Here is a 17,697-nt window from a genome sequence, read left to right as displayed (position 1 = left end):
GTTTATTCCACACCTTGTGGGTCTACATAATTTGAGTACTCACAAATTCGTACCACTTGAAGTACAATATCAACTCTGTCGGGTCCTCCATCCCCCTTGTCTTGTAGAGCGACTCTGTGTCAAAGAATCATGAATAAAGAATGTGCCGCCAACATTCATCAGTTTTCTTTTCATTGAAACACCAATTTCCATGGATAATTCTTGTGCTAAATCAGAAGCACTTACCCGTCTGTTTTTCAGTACAAGTTGTAAGTTGCATAAGTAGTGAATTTCTGAATGGCGAAATTTCTCGGGACAGCCGCTGCGCTTTCTCTCATCGGTAGTATGGCTCCGGGTAGCCTACTGATGGTCTTGTACCCTACCCCATCTTTGTGAAGTCTTGTTCAGGCAGTTCCTTACTATTCGAAGCCGTGCTGCATTAGACATAACCCAGGCCAAAACTGAGAAAGCTGTGGTGGTCACAGGTTACTTTATAACCTTGTTTGGCCTTAATTAAAAATCAAAGGTGTACTCGCCTTTGTTTCATCAAGGTTGTACTTTGGGGCCCCAAATTTACAATGTAGTCTATTTAACCTGTTTTTCAATCATACATAAGATCAAATACCCTACACTCCAACTTAAAAATAATACAATTATTGTGAGATGATAAAATTTTGGATCATTTAACATTTAGATAATGCACAGGGTGCACTCAGATTTGTTGTATACAGTATTACTCTGATGCCACATTCTCTTTTAAAAACAATTTCGGCATGGAAAGCCACTCAGTTTCAACTCCAGCTTCTTAAACATTATTGCTTGTAGTTAGACAGACACCCTCTTGATACACAGTATGAATTCAGACCTATGTACTCAAGAAATGGGACCTCAGGTGAGCTGGGAGAAGGGCAATGTCAGAGGGACCCTGCCGAAGTGTCTTTAACAAACTGTTGAATCCTTACTAGCACCACCTCTAGTGTTCTGTAGTTGGCCCTGTGGATGGTTTACCTCCCCGTGAAGGGTATTATCAATGATTCATTAGTATCCTCATAATCGGTCTGATTCATTTTGGACAGAATTGTGTTGGTACCATACCTTGTAAGTATTTTAAGACGCTGCAGTGATTATTTACAATGTAAGTAGCGCACTTGTCTTACTCTGTTATCACCGTTACAACTTCACAGTGAAATAGCACAGAATGTCTTACTGTATTCACAGCATTACTCTACCAACATAGGCCTACTTAGGTCATGTATGAGTCACTACCTGGCACTTGGAACACTGGTGCCCATTGTCATTGTGGTGCTGTAGTGCTCTGTAAAGTGGCATTGTGTTGCTCTGTCCTCTGCTGTTACGGATGGGGCAAATGTATGCCCTCGCAGCTATGATCAAATTTACTGTTTAGAGCAGACGGAGAGCAAATTCCAGGGTTTGTTGTTATGCAATTAATGGAATGTAAGAGATTTAGCTTGGAAAAAAATACTGCAATTGAGAAACAATATCATGTCAGCGTGTACAGTAACCAAGTTCCAAGGCTCTAACTGTGTTTGAAAATCTCTGTGGGCGATCATTTACTTCAAAGGTAAATGAGCACAGAATCTGAGGGATGTGAAAAATGTCTCATGAATAAAGATTTTTTTTTCCAATTTGGCTTGTAACATCCCACAGCATGGATGACTGTATTTATTAATAGAGGGATTACAAGGATTTGTATGTCATGAAAGAATATAATATATTTTTCTTTGTCCCTGGTACAGGGTAGCTGAGACAGGGAAGAGGAGATGGTGGACACACACACACGCACACACACACACACACGCGCACACACACGCACTTCTCAACAATATGGCACCACAAGAAAATGTACACACATCCCCATTGTTCTATTGTTCTTGTCATTAGAACACATAGTAGCGTCTACATAAATGAGCCAAACAAAGATTTCCCTTTCAAAACAACTATACTACTTCTCTCAGACACATATGTTTGTAAGATTTTTTTAAAGAGCTATTATATCTGTAATTGTAAAAATGTGGACGCACACAAATTCCTTCAGTAGAGGATTTCGACAACCACAACGTTTATTGTATTTTACACTGACAGACAGAGAAAAAAGGTTATTTGAGGATATCAGGTATGAAATAATAAAATGAGTTCAATTTTCCCTAAACAGCTTCCTGTGGCTTTTCAAATAAAAAAGTAAACCGGAATAACATTAAATATAAAATAATTACAAGGAGCAAAATCAAGAGGAGAAAAAACAGGTATGTCATCGTTTGGGGTGGACTTGTGAGACTTGAAGGCATTCAGACATTTTGGCAACTTAGACATAACCTTTGACTTGTGTGGCAGGTGCCCTGCGAGGACTACTTTCTCCACTGCTGAAGGTGGGAGAGCCTGGGATGCCAGGGGGACTTGACCCAGCATAGAGCAGAGATCCCCCAATCAGGAGCAAGGCTGAAGCCCCCCAGCCAATGTAAAGGGCAGGGCCAAGCTCACGCTTGTGTGGAGCCGCCACATGTGGGTCATAGAAATCCCTGATGATGGAGTGGGCAGTCCAGCAGACGGGCACAAGGTAGAGGAACCCCGCGATCGCAAAAAGGGCTCCAGAGATGCGAGCAATACGGGCCTTGAGGCTGTTCACACCGATGCACTTGGTGCACTTGACTCCTAGGACCCCCAGAGCCAGAGCCAGGCCACAGAGCAGGATGGAGAACACAGTGAGGCCGCGGGCAGCCTGCATGTCACTGGGCAGAGCCAGCAAGCTGTCATACACCTTACACTGGATCTGACCTGTGCTCTGCACAATGCAATTCATCCAGAGACCTTCCCAAATGATCTGAGCTGTCACTATGTTGTTACCGATGAAGGCAGTGACCCTCCACAGGGGGATGGCACAGACTATCGCCCCACCCACCCAGCCCACAATGGACATGATTAGCCCCAACAACTGCATGCCCGTGGTTGCCATGGTGAAAGGTGTTGTTTGAATCAGATGGATTTGTCTTGGTTTTCTGTCTGTCTCTGTCTGTTGCAGAGGGCCCACGTATAGTCCCACAAAGAAATGTGGCAGTCTACAGTACTGGAAATGTCGTGCTCCACCACCGGATCCTCAGTCTTTGGGTGATGAGGTGGATGAGTTCAGCTTGGGTTAGGCAAGGTCGATGTCCTAAAATTCAGAAAAACAATTAGAATCAATATGAATCCATTTTTATTCAGCATACAAATAGCAGTGCAAAATTTACTAATACAAATATATTTACGACTTGTTACTTCTTGCAACAATTTATAGCATTGCATAAGCAAAGTATGAAAAGACTTATGGGGCATATATTTATCATAAATATTTGGAAATAGGCTGGGAGGCCCATGTTTAGTGGATTCCAGTAGGAACCACAGAGAATAGCCTTCTTTGACACAGCTGTGGGTGTCGAGCTACGCCTTGCCGGGTGAGTGGATTATCTCAGAAAAACATGAGGAGACTCTGAACACAAGCAGCTTTCATGAAGGCTTGTAGAGTGGGCCAGGAGGACCTGTATCATCACATGTATCACAGCTCTCAGTATCCATATTTGACCAGTTCTGTGAATCAAACCCTCCCTTCACGAGATCAGTTCGAAAAACTGCTTCTGATAGACGAATAAATGTCAAAAGGATCAGCTTTACCCATTAGATCACTATTTGATAAGCACTTATCCATCTAAGGTGATTATTACAAGATGTGATATTAGGAAAATTACAGTCTGCTTTGTAAATAGGCAGATAATAATGTATCATATGAAACCAGGAAGCCAGAACAACCACTTTTACTGGTTTACAGTCTCACACTGTCACAAAACATTGTGCATAAATTCACGGTAGTGAACAATTCTCAAAGACACTCAGTGGCCCCTGAGGGCCCCTGGACCTCACTGTAGGATTCTGTGCCTTATCTTTGGTACAACTAATGGCTCTGATGCATTTCAGGGAAATATTGCAAATGACGCAAGAGCAATTGATAACATCCTGTACACCTGCCAGACTGAGACCATCACTACTGAAACAGGGATATTAAATTGTGATACAGCTAAACATAATTATAGAACAATTACTGGGAACATTCTTTATATTCCATGAAACTCATCACACAAACGTAGTTTACATCAAACAAAATTATCAGTTTTTCAGTCAAATTGTTTCTTGACATTTTTGGAAATGTCACTGATGCACTGACAGAAGCTGTTATTAAGGATATTTACCTCAGATGAAGTATGGTGGACTCTCTCTGCTCCCCGTGGTCCACAGGTTAGTGGTACCGGTCCTTGCTTGTGTAGATCAGTTGCGGATGCCTGAAATTGTGAGTGACGGCCCTGAAAATTCAGTTTAATCCACAGGAAGGCTTGAGAGCAGGGGAGGCTCTATCTAAGAGGTCAGGCGAAGTGCAGGAAAGGGTGATGATCAGCTTCGACACCCAGGACTGGACTGGAGATGGGGCTGCCCTCCGAGATGCCAGCGCAAGTTTGTGTGGCAGTGGGCAGAAGCATGCGCCTGTGTGCGCGACCGTGTTATTGTGTGAATGCGTGAATGTGTTTGAGTGTGTCTCCCAGTGCCTGGTGTACGAGCACAATGCCCTGCTGTTTTGCTGGGCCCCCCCCTTCGTCAACCGCTGTCCCAACCCTGCACCCCCTTACATCCATCCAACTCAGCAACCCATTTTCTCCTCTTTTTCGACTTTGACTCACTTGTTCATTTATGAGAGCCTTCTCTTTTCTTCTGCCCTCTTTCAATCTGCTTATGGGTTTCATTGAAGTTTTCAAGGGTAGTGAGTCAGTCCTTATGCAACCTCTTGTTCACTGTTCTGACAGGGAAAATGTGGTTCATTGTAGATTTTCATTTTGATTTTTAAATTAATAAATATATTTTTCATACTGAATAGATATTGAAAAGACATTTACAAGAAAAGCAACTGTGTTTTATACAGGAGATTTATAAATCTTGTATCGAGATTGATGTTCAGATGCTGCAAAAACTGGAACAGATGAGAAGGGGAGCAGCATTTTTGCCACCGTGCAGGCGACCAGGACTGAAGAATGGATGAAGCCTGTCAGTGAAGGTATCTGTGAAGGTGTAAATGTGGACTCCAGATTCTGCGCAGTAGAAGGACACACGGCCCTCCGTGTGGTCCAGAAACACACCCACCTTCCTGGGCCTCTGCTCTAGAGCCAGCTGGGTGACAGGAGAGGTGTTGGCAACGTACTGCGCTCCAGCCTTCAGACTTAAAGTCCAGAAACCATTTGCAGGGCAGACAGTGAACTTGCCCTTCCTGTTTATGGACTGTCTGACGACACCCAGGCTCCACTCAATCTTCTCCCCGACCTCCACCTCCCAGTAGACCCTCCCACTGTCAAAGCTTTCTTTGGCCAGCACGTTTGCCACACGGTCGAACCGCTTGGGGTGATCTGGTACCTCCCGAAGCTTGTCTGTGTGTCTCACCTGTTTTCTGCTGTCCGAGATGGAGAGGAAGGGATGGGCTGTCTTAGCACTCAGATTGACATCCACTAGGGAAAAGGGAGGAGAAACGGTCAAGAATGGGTCAAACAACATGGAGCACCGAAGGACAGAACAAAATTTACTAGGGTAGGGAGGGGGGTTCAGTCTCGTACGTTTTTTAAAAATTGCAACACCCTCTCAAGCATTATCAACATTTTATTTGGACAATAGCCTTGACTTAGACAAACTGCAACACCCTCCCCCTAATACGTCAAAATACAGCATTGGGTTGGTACAACTCTTCACACCATTAATAACCAAAAAAAGGCAAGGGCACCTTTATGATCCATTGTGCAAACTAGAACACTTATTTGTGAATATTTGATTCCTTTTTTGATTAATGATGCAAGAGATTACTGGAATATAAATGTGAGTTGTTAAAAAATAAAAAAGACCCCTCTCAGATCTAAGAAGAAAGTCAAAACTACCCTCCCCATAGTCAAAAAAAAAAACAATATAACCATCCCCCTTTTCTGACCTCTCCCCTCTTCCTAATACTTTGTCCCTAATATTCATTTCTTTGTAGACAAAACCTTACCTGTGTATTTCTCTGTTCTCTTAAGTTCTGTGAAGGAACAGCCATAGGAAAAATGTCACTGGCATTGAAATTTATCTGATTTATGCTGATTCAATACATGAGATATCTTTTAAAAAACGTATAACTCACCAGATTTGGATAGCCTGTTGACTTCTTCTTTTATCTTATCCATCATGTGTGACAGTGCTCGTCTGGTGACCCCAACACAAGGGTCAGTTTCTACGGTAACCTTTGACCATTCCTTCATGTCAGAGAGGGAAATAGTGGAAATGATTTTCTGCGTGACAAAAAAAAAAAAAAGATGTAACCATTTCACTGATTGTAGCCAGGATCAGTGTTTCACCATCACAATCACGTCGTCTGCCGTTGATGAAGATGTTACCGAGGTAGCTTGCTTTGTATCGTCGCTTTGATCACCGTTTACAGGAATCTGAGGATCGGATTCAGTGGCCTCCTTGCTCAGCTCCTGGATCTCCAGTTCCAGCTCTTTCACCAGCGTCTCTACTCTCTGCTCTTCATCTCTCTGTCTCTCCTCAATTGCAACGACAACTGCTTTGTGACTCTTCTCCATGGCATTTACCAGGGCAGAGAAGACCCTCTGGCTCTCTCGTACCTCTCTGAGGTAAGAGCTCTGATTGGACATCATCATCATCATCATCATTCAGCTATATGCATTCTTAAGAGTAGACAAAGATTATAAAGATGTTACCTTTTTTATAGAGGTTTTCAACGCACCTTTTGAACCTCGAGAGAATATTTCAACCTTTCTATCTTCTGCAGCCTTTCCTCAATCATTTGCTCAACATCTATAACCTGTACATGTGCAACAGTGACACAAGCATACACAAATATACTAGATTTATTAATTATCACATCATATCACCTATGATTACATGACTGACAAAAACAAGCAAAGCAAGTACCATTTCCTCATCGGATGGTTTCTGTGGTCGGGTCTTCCTGTAGTTGTCTGAGACATCTGCCAGAATGCGGTTGACACTGAGGTCAGGCCTGTCAGTAAACACTCTCTTACAGTGGGGGCAGTATTTGGACTGGTGTCGCGCCCAGTAGTGGCAGAGGCAGGACAAGCAGAAGCTGTGTCCACAGGGTATGGTAACTGGGCTGGTGAAGATGTCCCTACACAGAGAGCACAAAAAGTGCTTCTCAGGGAGGAGGCCGATGGTAGAGGCCATTCTCTGAAAATGACAACGACGTGACGACGATGTCAAGAAAGTATGAGGAAAAACTTTTTTATGTTGTTGTTTTGTCAGATGGCTGGGGGCGGGTAACACATACAGTTAACTTGAAAAGTGCCCGTAGAAATCATTTGATTAACAAAAGTAAAGAGTGTTTGTATTTTATACAGAATCTAACGTCAATAGCTATTTTTTTAGGAAATAAAAATGTTATAGTATAGGAAGGAACTTGAACATTGTAGAGCTGTTACTAATTGAAAATCTAGTATATATTAATTATTTATTATTGAGTACCTATTGAGTACATATATGAATGAACAGCAGTGGAAGAAGTATTCATGATGTTATTAGATTGTTGTTACTAATGGGCCAAAGTCTAAGTAGCATCTTACTGTTATAGCTGGTGGAGCTAGTTTTAACTACTTTATATACAGTTAGGTAGTTTATTCCAGTGGTTCCCAAGGGGTCAGGACCCCCCAAAGGGTCACAAGATAAATCTGCGGGATCGCGAGATGATAAATGGGGAAAGAAAGGAGAATAAACAAAATTCTGCTACACATTTTCAACAGTTTAGATGGGAAATGTCTCTTTGGTGGAACAAGTCACAGACGTCTAAAATGTAACAAGGGACCTGAGTACATAGTGCTTTTTTTATAAAGGGTCACTAGCCAAAAAGGTTGGAAACCACAGTATGTTGTATTTTATAAGCTTATCGTGTGTTTTTCTTTTAAGTACCTCAAAGTTATACTTTAGTACATTTCTTGAGTAAATGTACTTAGTTAATTTCCACCATTGTATATGAGTACATATTGGTACATGGCTGTTCTTTCAAGCTACATACTGAAAATTTAACAAAAAGTTGTCATTTTAAATATTTGTTTTTTATGAAAAATGCAGTGCAAAAACGCATTTTCAGCCCAACTTTGCAGCACTCAGATGTTCAGGACAAATGGACGTCATGTTCTTGAGCACAACAACATTCCTGACATTTTCTATGATACATAAGGAACAGGTTATGCGGTTGTTTTGTTTTTTTACTGAACTAACATTCATTTCATGGCAGAGCTCCTCACAGTGAAACCTAGCCTTCTGATTATTTTCTACCACATTTTCTTATTATTGTCGATGCCACAGACATTTGAGCTGAAGAGAATTTCTTTGCGATCATGGGCACATAGACTAAAAGAGAACGGAAGCAGCTAAGTAAAAGATGTGATATCAAGTATGTAGTCAAACAGGAAGCAACCAGATTGTTCGTCATGTCATTGGGGAGCTACAACTCAACACAAAATAACAATTACTGATTGATTGAAGGTTGTTTCTCATGAAATGTGTAATCCCTGAGTTTCGACCCCTTTGTACTTTGACATTCATTCAGGAAACAATCCCAGATTACGCAACATGTTCATGAATGATTCAGAGGTCCGAGTTCTGTTTTATAGGCAGAAAATAGGTAGCTTTTCCAAAAGTGAAACAGAAAACAACACAGAAGAGCCCAAAGAGCCAAGTGTGGTCTTACCTATTCCAGTTGATCTTATCCAGATAGCACTGCAGTCAGCCTGAACTGCTTTTGTTCGGAGTTTCAGGAAAATTATACGTAAAGACTGTAATGGTTTACACTCAGCAGGTGCACTAAGGTGTGTGTGTGTTGTCTAGGAAAGGGGCGGTGCTTCTGGTAATGGCATTCTCAGTTGAGACTCCGACCTGAATGTTATCTGAGCTACGCCCATTGAACTACACACTAACCCAAAGCAAGACTCCAGGAAATGCTGGAGGGTGATAAAAATGTTACACGCTTACCGAACGAGTGCAAACCAAACAGCGAACTTGCTGTCAGTAATCACAACTACATTTATTTAAAATATATTTATTTACAGTTTGAATCAGCTGTGAGATTTATTGTTTTTGACCATTAGTAATATCCTTAAGCTATGGTGTACGACAAAACAGTAGCATAGCATAGAGCGGTATAGAATGTAGATGATATAACTCGTGCAAAAATGAGACACTACAAAGGATTATGGGAGTCAATTTAGTGTTTCAACCTAAAGGGAGTTGTACATTTCCTTTTCTAATTTGCCGTCAAGTCAGCTTGAAAAGCTACATAACAGTTAGATACCAAGAGCATATGGTATAAAGTTTTTCTTTTCACTTTCTTCCTGAAAAACAGGTAACAAGTCAATGCCACGGCGTCATGGTCGAGGAGCAGTGAAGAAGCGATTGATAAAGATTGAATTAAAGTTGAGTCTGGCAGGTGGAGCCACTCTCTCTTCCATATGTTTTATAGCTACTTGGGCTGTTCCTCCTGCTGATCCTCCAACTGCACCACCTATGATCCCATAAAGAACCATCCCTCCTGGCCCCTCTATACACCCAACCAGTGCCCCCATGACAGCTCCCACAACAAAACCCATCCCCAGCCCTCTGGCCAGGGAAGTTCTGAGCCATCCGTTGTCCATCTCCGCCTTGGCTCTGAGCTCAGCTCCAACATTGATGGTGTAGGCATCCTTCTGGTGATACAACTCCTCCGCTATGTAGTGCTTCTCCATGTCAGTCCATGCCTTCTCTATCTCTGCCGCCCTCTGCTTCCTGAGCCTCTTTTCCTCCTTCTTCACACAGTCCTCAGCCTTCTGGAAAGTTCTGCTAGAGAAGTAGCCCCCCCCTAACGAGGCCAGCATCCACTCTATCTTCTGCAGCAGCTCCATGTCCCGGCTGCGATCTCTCCAGTTCTTGCTGAATATGTGGAAGCGTCCACCATACTTCTCGATAAGTTCTCTCAGGTGCCAGTCAGTCTTCTGCACCTTGTCTTCCAAGGCAGCTCCCTCCAGATTTCCTTCATAGACCAGGAGGACCATGCAGTGCCTCAGACAGTGCCTTCCAAAGCGTTCCTTCATCAGTCTGGAAGTTCTTATGTCATTCGGGGAAATTTTCTCCAAGTCAAAGGCAACAAGAAAGGCATGGGGACCAGGGATACACAAGCACTTAGACCTTCTCAGCTCCATCTTCCTCTTGGCTTGAGATATATCTTTGTCGTAGATGTTTGGTCCATTGATCACAGCCACTCGTCTACCAGCCAGCTCTCCGGTAATCTTCCTGCTGCCAGAAATGCTGGTGATATCCTTAGAAAACTCCTCTCTCCCAAGTATGGCATTGGTTAGTAGGAACTGAGAAGGTCCACTGCTACCGACCACCATAAGCCTCAGTTCAGTAGTGGGTCCTATGAAAAACAGAAGTTCAGTTGAATTTCAGACAGAAGTAACACCCACTAAATGCAAAAAGTAATGTGCATTTGCTTACACTTATCATTCTTACTGTTTATCCCATTTTTACATCGTCCTCCTGTAGAATCTTCAGCTTTTAAGTGCATAAAATCCATGTGTAATAGGTTGTACAAGAGGCACACAAAATAATGCAAATATAGTATGTGAGAAATTTTTTTGTTGTCATGTTTCTTAAGAATTTTTTTTTTTTTTTTGATATTCCAAATAATTTTGTGGTTTTACCAATGCGCTGTGATTATGACAAAAAGAGGAATTGCTTTTTTTAGTTTACCACTGTAGCTTTAGCAAGATGAGTCTGTGAAGCTGTGGTTTGAGCAAAATGACAATGATGACGCTGAGGTGATGAAATGTTACCCATGTTTCACCATCTTAGTTTAGCATGTTAGCATGCTGACTTCTAATACTTAGCATGAAACACAAAGTACAGCAGAGGCTGATTGACCGAAGTAGCAAAGAGAAATTTTGACCTGATGGTGGCGCTATTGAAGAGTCTGAGGATCACCAGAGTGATTACAATTCATCCTGAGGGGAATGTGAAGGTGTGTACCAAATTTAAATCGATCTGATAGTCGTTGAGACATTTCACTTCGAACCACAGATATCAACGACATGATGGTGTTGCAGGAGAAGTCGGGGGATCATCAAAATCATTAGAATTCATTGTCTGCAAATCATGAATGTCCTCACAAAATTCTGTGGCAATCAAGTAGATCTCTGTTGTTGACATATTTTACTGGAAGTTGTGAAAAAAATGACCTGCTGGTGACTCAAGATGAAAAGTCAGATGTTGATCCTCCAGACACCATTAATGTCTTTACAAAATTTCATGGCAACTGACTCCAAAACTGTTGCTAGATCTCTTTTAGCCGAGGAATGCTGCTAAATGGCATGCAAACTTTTATGACCTATGATACGGCCACCTTTTTACTTTTGTTGCTTGAGTTAAAGTAAAGCAGATTAGTCATTTCCATGTCATATTTGTTCACCCTCTGTATATAATAAATCAGTAAGCTTACCTTTCTTCCTCTTATCCATCTGGAAGATTTACAGCATAGATTCACTCTTAATAATTATCTCAAGTTGGATTATCTCAAAGTTTTCTAGGGCCTCACTGGACTGAACTCATCACCATAACTGTTGCATGTATTCAGTGAAAACATCCCTATTCTTTTCCCCAATCTCTCTCTCCATCTCTCTCTCTCTCACTTTTTCTCCCTCTCCCTCTCTGTTGATGAGGTAACTAGGCACCAGATTTAATATTAAGTGGAAAATGTCCGCAGGGTCAGAAGCTGGCAGTGAGCGCATTCACAGTTATTGACATCTTTAATGAAATGCTTTGATAAATGGTTCAATTACTCAATTAATTTGCGTGTATTGTCACTTTTTGGAAATAATATAGCAAAGGATAAGAGCATTTATACATTTTCTTTGTTGCGGATGTTGATTTCCTCACTTTTATACAGACACATCATATACAGCCGATTTACATAATCATCCCAACAAATACTGCAAAGTTAATCAGTGCTGATCAGAGGTAATTATTTGAAGATGACAGGAATCTAGGGATTGTACAGTTGTTTGTCAACTAACAGAGCTACGTTGCCTCTTACCTGAAAATTATTAAGATATTTAATTGAGTGTAATCCTGATGAGTGAATGCTTATATTAACATTCGAACAGTGTTGATTGTTTTTTCAGTGTTAAAATTAATATTCCAATTTTATCGGTGACCCTACGAGGTTATGTCATTGTCAGCCCACTAGACGTTTTCAGGTTCAGGGAAATCAATAGCTCATTAAATCAGTTTGATCCTGTGCGAGTAGAGCACATATAATATTCCAAATATAGACTAGTCTCTTTATGTATTGTCACTGCAACAACAAATACCACTGTTTGCAAAAATGGCAATAACAAAAAGGCTGCACTCAGTATTCAGATGCTCTTGTCAAATATTGGGACACGTTTTGCATTTGATTTGGTTTCATCTGAGATGCATCATACATCTAATGTTTGATATAAGAAAACTAAAAAAAATGACTGCTTTTTTCATTTAATGCAAATGGATGAAAGTGAGTCATAATTGGAGCCTTTTAATTAGACAACATAGCTGTTTACTTGACTTTAAAATAGAGTTGGTCTGCCAAACGTTAGGATTTTTTCACAGCCATCTGACATTAGTCATTCATCAACATCTTTAAAAATATATATATATTTCTTGAAATATTAAAAAAAAATATTTTGGAGAGGGTCTGGATAAGGTTGCTGCACATGAAGGATGCCCAAGGGCACTAACTGCCTTATAAACCTTAATAATTCTACATATCAACCTCAAATCTGCCAAAACTCGTGGACAAGAAGTGTGTAAAATGTAAAATTTCTAGAGTTGCATAACTCTATTATTATTAATAATTATTTTCTTTTCTTTTAAAAAAATGTATACCCCGTCTTATATTTTCATGGAGATTAAAAATTCAGTCATTTACGTTTATACATTTAATGGCGGGGTGTCTCCTTCTGTTTAATCCACTAACTACGGTTCTGTGATGTTTGCATGGGAAGTTATCCTGCATTAAATAAACTTGTGCACAATCGCCTGAGCTTTTCACTCGCTCCCACACTTCAGACCAAATGGAGCTCACAGACGCCAGTGTGTGACGTTTACTGCCAGTGGTAGCCGTTTGCAAGTGCTCATGGGTCATTCTTACACCGGCGGAACAGCGCCCCTGCGCGGTCGCGCCTCGCAACACATGAAGAGGGAATCACATTGATGTATTTCCCGTTTGGACCCGGAAGTCACGTGAACGGGCGGAATGACTCCACGCTCCGGTGTGTAGTTCCCTTCGGCCACACTGGTGTCCTACAGACTTTGACACTTTTTATTTTTATTTATTTTTTTTTTTCAACTGTTACGATGAAGCCAGACACGCCCAGCTGCTGCTCTAAGGAGCCGTGTGTTCGAGTGGAGTCCGCATAGGTGACCCCCCCCCCCGTCTGCAGAATGAGCAGACGCCCGTTGCTCGCGGCCAGACGCGCCCTCTCCCCCGGTCTGCGCGGCTTCTCTGGCGGAGGAACAATTGAGGATGGGCGTGAATGGGCAGGCCCGCCGCATCTCACTAAGCAGGCGTCTCTCTATGTCCACGTGAGCTGGCGTCCTGGTCACTTTAGCTGATGGGATATTTGCATGCAGAGATACACACACACACACACACATCTGCAAATGCATATCTATGAGTTGAATTAGATCCATTTTCATTCTAGGGTTTTTTTTTTTTTTTAGTGCAAATAATACCTTTGTCTCTACTACATGTCAGTTTGCCCAAATGATGCCAACGTCCTCTGCCTCTTCCAATTAACAGTGGCCGTACTGTCTCAGGAGGTGTTCCTACTGCAATTTTAACAAGTATATACCCAGAGAGAACAATTACCACATCCTGACCGACTGCCTTCAGCGGGAGACTGAGACATTGCTGCAGCTCAGTCGGGTATCCTGGTATGGGGAAATTTCTTTCTTTGACCTCTGGACGTTCCGCAGGAAATCATTCGGTATCCCCCCGCGGCTTTCGGCGCATTGCCTTCACCCGTCTCCGCTGTGTTTTCATTTGCAGCGTCACCTCGGTGTTCTTTGGCGGCGGGACCCCGAGCCTGGCACACCCGTCGACCATCGCCGCGCTCCTGGAAACCGTCTCCGGGCAGGTGACTCTATCAGATGAGGCTGAGGTCACGCTCGAGGTCAACCCCACTCCAGTGGGAATGTCAAAGTTAGAGGATTACTGCCGTGCTGGGGTGAACCGCTTCTCCATTGGGGTCCAGGTGACTGATCAGAGAAGAACAGATTATTATACCGTGTACTCGCACTCTTCATATCACATTTTCAATCCTTCAGTCCTTGCAGGACGATGATCTGAAAATTCTGGGGAGAGACCACAGCTCTCATCAGGCTCTGCAAACTATTGAGGAGGCTCAGAGGCTGTGCCCAGGGAGGGTGTCGGTGGATGTCATGTTCGGACGCCCCGGGCAGAGCGTCGAATCCTGGGGGAGTGAGTTGTCTGAGCTGCTGAGGGTGTGCGACGACCACGTGTCTCTGTACCAGCTGACGCTGGAGCGAGGCACCCAGCTGTTTAAACAGGTGCAACAAGGGGAGGTGACTGTGCCAGATGACGACGTGACGGCACAGATGTACCAGTGTGCCAGGAGGATTCTCCACCAGAATGGCTTTCTGCAGTACGAAGTGTCAAACTTTGCAAGAAATGTAAGTCCTCAGCGGAATGATTTTGTATCGACCTCAAAAATGTTCTATCCTCCTCCCCTTGAAGCACAGATTACAGGAAAGGCAACTTTATTAATAGAGTGCCTTTTTAAATACTAAAAGCAGTTCATAAGACATAACAGTGCGCACAACAACATTTAAAAGAAAATAAGAAGGACAATACATTGAAATAGAGAAAAAATAGTATAATAAAGACAAATAAAAGAACAGAGAACAAATGAATACAAGTTTCAGTGTTAGTGTAGAAAATAGTTCAAGTTCAAGTTTATTTGTTGAGTCAAATTTAAACAAAAAACAGCTGCTGTAGTATTTAGCTTTAAAAGGGGTTTAGAGCTGGAGCAGACCTTAGAGCTTCTGGGTGTTTGTCCCACATATTTGATGTATTTAGATTTAGCAGTCGCCTCTCTGTAGAGTAGTTTTCCTTGTTAGTGGCGTTGTGTGCGTTGGCCACGCTGGATTTGGATTTCCTACACCTGCACAGGGGATTCACAAGAAACAACGCAGCGCGCCATCCAGAGTTATTTTCTTTCTGATTGACAGCAGCCTCAGCGCTCCCTGTTCACGGTTCACGGTTCAGACCTGGTCAAAGCTTCATCGACACGGTAACACTTTTCATTGTGTTGTGCAGAATGGAGTGAGTCATCACAATATGAGCTACTGGAAGGGAAGACAGTACGTCGGTGTCGGCCCAGGTGATGGATTATCTAGCTTGAAAGTGCGGATTGATTGAATGTTGTACTCGTGGGAAAGTTGGATTTAACTTTTTTTTGTCTGTGACAGGAGCACACGGGCGGTTTGTTCCTTTCGGGGAGGGAGGTGTCCTTCGGGAGGCCCGGACCCAGACTCTCGAGCCTGACGTTTGGATCCGTGAAGTCCAACAGAGGGGACACGGGACCCGGAGGAGGATTCGGCTCAGCCGTCGTGAACTGTGAGCTGTTGCACTTACCAGGCAGTAGTGTTGCATTTTGTAATGAGCATATTTGGTTATTACACAAGAGGGCGGCTGCAATTTTCGGTCCAGACATTCTCTGCGTGAAATGTGAAATGTAGCAGTTATGTATCAGCCAATCCACAGAGCGTCATTTCCCACAGTGTGGGAAACATAGTGTTAGAGGTCGCTATACAGTACATGTGCTTGTTCTTTCCAGACATTGTGAAACACTAGACCTCGTCCATTCACTCACCTTGTCCTGCCCTTGTTATTATCCACGTCTTGTCAGTGTGAAGTTTTTTTTGAAAGATATTTGTTTGGCAGATTGGAGGAGGTGTTGGTGATGGGAATGAGAATGTCAGAGGGCATTAATCACAAGGTGAAGCACACACAATAAACCCTTTACACATACATGACATGTAATGGAAAACATTCGATTCTAATGTAATCTTCTCTGTCGATTAAGATGATGTTCAGTATTCAGTGAATACTGTGAAATATGATAATGTTTTCTGGTCATTTTCTGGTATTTGACAGCATTGGGAGCTGTTTAGCCCTCAGCTGGGCCTCCACGAAGTCTTTGGTACATCCGGCGGTGTCCAAGAGCTGCTGCAGAGTGGACAGCTGATTCTCGACGACAGGTGACGTACGAGTATTATTCAGTGATACTTGAACGCAAAGTTTGACACTTTCACTGGCGAGAAAGAGATTTTCCATTTGTGGATGGCTGCAACTAACAATTATATTCAGTATCATCATAATTAGATTAATCATTTTGTTTATAAAATGTCCGAAAATAGTGAAAAATTCCTGTCATATTTTCTGGCTATACAGCCCAAGGTGATTGCGATATCTAGTTTAACTCGGTCTAAACCCAAAAATAATCAGTTAACTGTTAGATCTGGCAAAGAGAAGAATCAGATCACGTGTCAAAAGCTGGAAACAGGAATGTTTGGAGCTTTTGCTTGAAAAATGACGAAAACGATTAATCGACCATCAAAATCGTTGCCTCTTAATTTTTCTGTCCGTCAACTATTCGGTTAATCGCAGCTGTACACTTATGTCTGAGTCTCTTATCTGTTTCCTTTTTTTTACCAGAGGTCTGCGCTGCTCGTGGGATGGACTGGCCTTACTGGACAGCATACTGCCAGCTCTGCTGGTGGAGCTAGAGACTCAGATCCTCCAGAGGCCACACAGGGACCCCAGTGCTGATGGACAAACACAGAAGACCTCCGACCCACAATGACAGTAATGTTAATAGAGCGGGTAACTTTGGAGAAAGCTCGTTTGATGCTGTGCTAAAATGCTATGCCATTTTTCACATTGAATTCGTTGAGTATTTCCCTGTCTTTGTTTCTTTGCCGTTTTAGCTGTCGTGACAACTCAAACCACCACAACCTGACCAGTGCAATCGCGCCTGGCGCTGAAACATTTCTCATTAAGTCTTTTTACTGTCATCTAAACATAATTATTACTCTCGTGGCACATAAGACATTGTTTTGAGTTGATGGGAATACCTGTTCATCCTTCTGTGTGAGCCTGTATTGAGAATACATGTAAATTTTGCCTCATTTGTAAATATACCGGCTGAATACAGTAGATGAATCTGCCACCACCGTGTTCAGCACACTGACAGACACTTTACTAAAATCTCTGACTCGATTAACGTGACCATATGCAATTTTTTTTTTTTTTTTTTGGAAAATCAATATATTAATTACTCCTTATTTATTTATGAGTAGACTGGGGGAAAATCTTTGGCAGTGCTTATGGGTTCATAATTTCACATCATTTCCATGGAATTTTCTTGGAAAGATCTCTGTAATGTGGTGCTTTATACTGAGAAAATAGACTTCAGTAAACAAGCACACGAACAATTCAACATAAATGAAAAACAAAGTTTACAACAATGATGGAATAATGTGTGGATGTTTATGTGAGGTTTAATGGAGCAGATCGTTGAAAGAAATTTCTCT

The 17,697-nt window shown here is 42.2% G+C and overlaps 3 protein-coding genes across 3 annotated transcripts; 1 reads left to right on the top strand and 2 right to left on the bottom strand.

Moving 5' to 3' along the window:
- Positions 1–2,054: 2,054 nt before the first annotated feature.
- Positions 2,055–4,509, bottom strand: cldnk (claudin k). The gene is made up of 2 exons (XM_040123962.1): positions 4,218–4,509; positions 2,055–3,148 (listed from the first exon to the last, which is right to left on the bottom strand). The coding sequence occupies exon 2, from the start codon at positions 2,948–2,950 to the stop codon at positions 2,303–2,305; it is 648 nt and encodes a 215-aa protein (XP_039979896.1). The 5' UTR covers positions 2,951–3,148; positions 4,218–4,509; the 3' UTR covers positions 2,055–2,302.
- Positions 4,510–4,538: 29 nt separating this feature from the next.
- Positions 4,539–11,558, bottom strand: btr02 (bloodthirsty-related gene family, member 2). Its single transcript, XM_040117441.1, has 8 exons — positions 11,540–11,558; positions 9,438–10,459; positions 6,970–7,242; positions 6,782–6,859; positions 6,429–6,677; positions 6,176–6,323; positions 6,047–6,073; positions 4,539–5,516 (listed from the first exon to the last, which is right to left on the bottom strand). Exons 1-8 carry the CDS (start codon positions 11,556–11,558, stop codon positions 4,972–4,974), a joined length of 2,361 nt encoding a protein of 786 aa, XP_039973375.1. The 3' UTR covers positions 4,539–4,971.
- Positions 11,559–13,325: 1,767 nt separating this feature from the next.
- rsad1 (radical S-adenosyl methionine domain containing 1) lies at positions 13,326–17,410 on the top strand. The gene is made up of 9 exons (XM_040155650.1): positions 13,326–13,662; positions 13,880–14,013; positions 14,129–14,333; positions 14,407–14,772; positions 15,419–15,482; positions 15,571–15,718; positions 16,046–16,100; positions 16,259–16,362; positions 16,820–17,410. Exons 1-9 carry the CDS (start codon positions 13,522–13,524, stop codon positions 16,965–16,967), a joined length of 1,365 nt encoding a protein of 454 aa, XP_040011584.1. The 5' UTR covers positions 13,326–13,521; the 3' UTR covers positions 16,968–17,410.
- The last annotated feature ends 287 nt before the right edge of the window (positions 17,411–17,697 follow it).

The sequence above is a fragment of the Xiphias gladius genome, chromosome 3 (genome assembly GCF_016859285.1).
Source record: "Xiphias gladius isolate SHS-SW01 ecotype Sanya breed wild chromosome 3, ASM1685928v1, whole genome shotgun sequence".
Lineage (NCBI taxonomy): Eukaryota > Metazoa > Chordata > Actinopteri > Istiophoriformes > Xiphiidae > Xiphias > Xiphias gladius.
Note: the sequence above shows the minus strand (reverse complement) of the source record. Positions and strands in the feature narration are given on the sequence as shown.